Raw genomic sequence first — 5,548 nt, 5'->3', positions numbered from 1 at the left:
TATCAGTGTGTCCATGTCTTTTAGCTTTTTTCTTTTTTTTTTTTGCTATATGATGAACCTGAAGATACAAGACATTTTGTATCCTGTTGTGAGAGTACTGTTTAATATCATTCTAAACATAGAACATTAGTGTAAGTTATCTGGGAGTGAGGAGATGGAGAGAATGTATGGGTGCTTAGAAGGGTCTCTCAAAAAGTATATAGATATTTTGATAAAATTCTTGGCAAAATTATATTAGAATTTAATTACACTAAGTTCATAAGGAGTGAAGTTTTAAGAGCTTTTAATGGATTTTTGATTAATAAACTTTTAAACCACAAATCTAATCTGAAAGTATTGGTTTTATTGTTAGTATTAAAGATACAGGTTCATGTTAACCTTTGTGGTTTTGGCCTTAATCTATTTCTAAAAGAATATTAATTAATATTTGTTCATTATAAGCCTATTATTTAAAGATATTTTCTATAAGTAATTTTGATATAAAAATCACAAAACCTTAATGTTTGGAAGGACATTCATTTTACAAAGAATTTTGTTACAAGAGTGCAGTTTTGTAAGCAAACCTTTCTGTTGAGTATTATTGTGTGTTGTCATATTAAGTAGGAAAAAAAGCTAAACCAGAACTAAGCAGTTTTGTTTAACTGTAAGCTACTTTGCATATCATTACTAAATGATCACCTATAAATCAGGCAAGTCTGACTCAGCCCAAAATACATCATCTTGAAGACAAAAATCAGGTAAGAGACTCCTCGAGAGTGACTCACTGGGAAGAACAAGATGGATTTTTAAGAAAATCCCTTGGCACAGTTGATGCATGATAAATTTTGTCAGCTATCATATTCCCCTATTCTCTTAAACTATCAATGTTGCCCATGTATTGGGTGATATTGATTTTGGTGTTGATGAAATGATCTGGAAGAGTGGAAACATTTTAAAGTCAGGGACCTAGGTTCTGGTTCTTGTTCTGCTATTAGCTTTGCAAACTTGGCTAAATCAGAACCTCTGTGTGTACTAGTTTCCTCATTTGAAAAATGAGGGATTGGATAAGAGGATTTCTAAGGTTCCTGCCAGCCCTAACATTTCATAATTCAATTATATGTGCAGTTGTAGCTTTTGGTTTTCATATACTCGATAGATTAAATTTAAATTTTAAATTTAATTTAAAAAGTTAAAGCTTTTATGCTCAGCAAAGCATCCAGAATCTCTTAGATTTTATCATTCAATCATTTATTTCCCAGAAGAGTTCTAAGACAGAAACCTGAGATTTTCCTAAGATAGGTATATTTGTTAGCTGTGCATGTATCTGGGACTGTGGAGCCCCAACAGTAACAATCTGTGTTGCTTTCTTTTAAAATTTATGATCAATTTCTACAAATACCTCCAGCCTCCACTAGGCTTCCTATCTCAATTATCTTCATTCCTGTATTTTTTCCCATTCTCTCACTCTTGTTTGGTGATTATATTTGTCACTTTGAATAGTTAAATAGTTTATACTGATCGGTGAATTTATTGGAAATGCTAATCAGAAAAAGTTTCTTATCAATGTGCCTCCAGAGACATTATGTTCTTTTTCCAAGAATTATGCAAACTCTTATTAAAACCTAGACACTTAATTACCCGTGGCATATACAGAATTTATCTGTATATGCCAGAATTTATCTGAGACAGGCTCTACTTTTGATAACCTGTCGTTAATCAGTTTTGGTTTGGGCTGTAGGCAGAAATAAGGCTCTGTTGTAGTCTGGGCTCCATACCCACTGGGCCATCATTTTGCAGCTTTAGCCATACATGCTGTTAATCTCTTACCCTCTAGCATTCCTGGCTTGGGAATTTGTCCTCTTTCATTTTAACAACTTTTTCTTTTTGACAGAATCTTGGCTCATTTTTAATCTTACAGAGATTTTTATGTTAGTTATTTTAGGCCATTTTGTCAATAATTTGGAATCTTTCATTTCCTGTCCTGTTTTGGGTTTTAATTGGATCTGTTGCACTTACACCCTACCCCCTCCCCACCCCCACCACGATGTTAGTTAGAGCTCTTCCTGGCATTTACTTTTTCTCCAGGCTGTCTCACCATGACTTCTTGTAACCCTCCCTGGCACTATTCCCCATGCCCACCTTCCTCTGCTCTCTCTGTTTCCGTAGTCTTTTCAAAAGCCATATTAGGTAAACTTTTTCACACGCATTGAAACACATTTTACTGCACGTGAATTCTGGAACTTAGAGCCTACGCCTCCCATTACATAGTGTGGCTGCAGAGTTTTTGCTGTGTCCAGGCAGAGAAGCAAATGCCAATGTTACCTAATTTTGCCCATAAAAATTAGGATTTTTTTTTTGTGGTTCTTTTTCTTTGCATATACTAAGCATAAGAAAACAATTCTTTATCCTTAAAGATTGAAAAATCAATCCTACCCCCACCTCTACCCCACCTCCACCCCCACCCCCGAAATGAACAGAAGGTCATATTTCTTTCTTATTCATACTAGTCTTATAATCAACACTTAGTTAGATGTTCATGTTGATTTCACCTTTTCATTTCACGTTTGTTGCTCATCTCTCAATAAATGTGCTTTGGATAGATAAATGCTTTAATGCTCCAGTATTAAAGAAAATACAAGCTGGGTGTTCTATAAGGTGTAGTTTAGAAATGGGTGCTATGCAAATATTTATCTGTGAAGAACGGGAAGAAGAAAAGAGCTCTTCGGGTTTGTGCTTGGTACATTATATATTCTTTTGTCTAATCCTCACAATCATCCTGCAAAGTGGTAAATATCTCAATTACGCATAGAAGGAAGAGGTTAAGGAATTTGCTTAAGGACAGCCAGCTAGAAAAGGTCAAAACCAAGTTGAAATGTGAGGGAGGCAGGGAAGGGAATTGGTGGAGATTATGGCTAAAAGAAAAATGCTTTTTTCCTATAGTATTCCCCTGCCTTCCAGTTAACTGGTTAAACTGCAATGCCCCTGTAAAGTCTCTTGTGGTTCCATTATTACAAAGACAAAATGTAATGGTAGACTAAATAGATAGAGAAACAGAGGAATGTGTTGGTGTGGGACCTCTTCGGGTATAATATTTTATCTTTGTGTTCCATGGAGGTTAAAAACAAACAAAATACACTTAAATACAGATGAACTTTACTGAATGTATCTAAAGTTCTGCGTAAGGAAAAACTACGTAAGTAAGATTATGTTTTAAATGTGTTGGGGGAGTTTCTCACTTAAAGTTCTTATAGTGATTTTTAAAAACAAATCATTTATTTTTACTTTTGATTTTGCCCTTGGCATATCAGGAATTATTTAAGAAGGGTATACCTGTGAGGATTCATGCTTATTAATTGGTTTGTGATTTCTCCAACATGTGTTTGAATGTTATAGTGTTTCAGTGTTTGCTAGACGTCATTTATTTGCATACACCTTCACAATCTTCATCATATCTGTGTTCCACCTGTACTATTATTTACTAAATATTTTCTTTAAATCAATTAACATTTTTAACTGGAGTAGATTTATTTTTACATGAAACTTTAATCACTACTATATGTGAAATCAGCATAATTTACAACAAATAGAAGGTAGTAAAAATGTTATTAAATTTTAGGTAGATACTAATGCTTGTTGAAAGCTTTGCGGGGGATTAGCAAGCATTCCAGTCGTGTAGAAGACACACTATCACCAGGTTAAGGCTATATCTTTGTAATCTCAAGGACTGAAGGAGAATTGAAAGGGGAATAACTTCCTCACAAGGTGATTCAATGTTACTTAATGTTTTTTCTGTGTACCATTGAAAATCTCTCTTACTACCCACAGAATATAGTAACCCCATTTAGTTTTCAGAGTGAGATCAGAAACTATTCATCAAGCAGAAAAATCTTTAAACATTGAACTCTAAGAAAGTAGATAATAACTTAGTCTCTTCCAATCTGACCAAATTAATAAACTTGGTTATGTTTTCAGGTTAAAAAGGGAAAAATGGACAATAGAAGCTACTCTAATCTGCCAGAAAAACTACCTGTCTTCTCCGATTCTGCCCACTTGCCATTGACCCGGTCCTTCTATCTGGACCCCATGGTCACTTTGCACCTGTACCCTGAGGCCCCAGTGCCATCCCCTTATTCTGAAGAGCTACCTTTACTACCTTTTTCCAGTGACTCTCTGATCATGGAAAATTATGGTGAACCCTGCACCTTCTCTTTTTCAATGCCTTATCCAAATTACAGAAGGTGTGACTATTCCTACGGCCCAGCCTTTATCCGGAAAAGGAATGAGCGTGAAAGGCAGCGAGTGAAATGTGTCAATGAAGGCTATGCCCAGCTCCGACATCATCTGCCAGAGGAGTATTTGGAGAAACGACTCAGCAAAGTGGAAACCCTCAGAGCTGCAATCAAGTATATTAATTACCTGCAGTCTCTTCTGTCCCCTGAAAAGGATGAGACCATGAATAACACTGGGAAAGGCCCCTCAATAACGGCAACCACTGGCCACCACACTGACCCCATATTTAGAATCATTTGACTCTGTTTCCAAATAGGCACAAATAATTTCACAAAATGGGGTCTCTTAGAGTATCACTCAATAGTTTCTCCCGAATATGATTTCTATGTGAGCAGATAGCTCAAATGCTAAACTATACTGGATTTTATGTACCTCAAGTTGACATGTACTAAACATCGCCTTTTGTAGATTGAGAAGATGCTTCTTAAGCTTTGGTCCCAGGGTTTTCTGTCCTCTCCTTTTGCCCTCATACACTTGGCCAGAGCCTCAGCTGTAAGAATCTCTCACAGAAGCATTGTATATATGTATGTACAGTAAGTAGTAGACTAATGACTACTTACTGTTTTTCATGCCCTTTGCAGATGCTTTATGCCAAGCAATTATAAGGAACCTTGATTTGTCAAAGTTTGGTGGTTTTTCTTATTTGGAATTGGCAAGACATCCATACTTTACCCAAGCCATGATGGAAAAGGGTCTTGGAGCTAAAGCAAAAGTGGTTTACAAAACCTTGTTGTCAATTGATGTTATTTCAGTCATCTTTTTTGCTACAGGCAGATGACTTTCCCAGACAGCTTAGTATAGGGGTTAGGAGGGCACTGGAATCAAACAATGCCTCAATTTAAATTCTGACTCTGCTTTTTCTTCTCTTTATCTAAGTTCCTTGTCCACAAAATTAGAATAATAACAGCAATTACCCTATATGTTTATTATGAGGATTAACAGTACTAACACAATGATAAGTGTTCATGTTCACACTATTATTATTATCATCTTTTTTGCCCATAGCATCACCATTCTTTAGGTCCTTTAGACCAGAAAACTTGCACTTGCCAAGGCCTCTCCTTCAGCCCTGGGAAGGAGGGTCACTGCCCCACATCTTGTACTCTGCCTTCAAAATGTCTCTCTCTTCCCAGGGCTGTCAGCTCTACCCTCTCCCTTAACTCCAGTTCCCATCTGTCACCATGCCCTGTGAGGATTTCCTCCACACTATGAACCATCTCCACTGCCATCTCTCTGTGAAGTCTTCCCCAACTAACCCCCCCCCCCCCCAGCCATTGCT

At 36.7% G+C, this 5,548-nt stretch overlaps 1 protein-coding gene across 1 annotated transcript; it reads left to right on the top strand.

The window, feature by feature from the left end:
• Positions 1-3,953: 3,953 nt before the first annotated feature.
• Positions 3,954-4,953, top strand: ASCL3 (achaete-scute family bHLH transcription factor 3). Its single transcript, XM_077112252.1, has one exon. The coding sequence runs from the start codon at positions 3,967-3,969 to the stop codon at positions 4,507-4,509; it is 543 nt and encodes a 180-aa protein (XP_076968367.1). The 5' UTR covers positions 3,954-3,966; the 3' UTR covers positions 4,510-4,953.
• Positions 4,954-5,548: the final 595 nt, after the last annotated feature.

Source organism: Tamandua tetradactyla, chromosome 8 (assembly GCF_023851605.1).
Source record: "Tamandua tetradactyla isolate mTamTet1 chromosome 8, mTamTet1.pri, whole genome shotgun sequence".
Taxonomy (NCBI): Eukaryota; Metazoa; Chordata; class Mammalia; order Pilosa; family Myrmecophagidae; genus Tamandua; species Tamandua tetradactyla.
The sequence above is the reverse complement of the archived record's forward strand: the minus strand, read 5'-3'. Positions and strand labels throughout refer to the sequence as shown.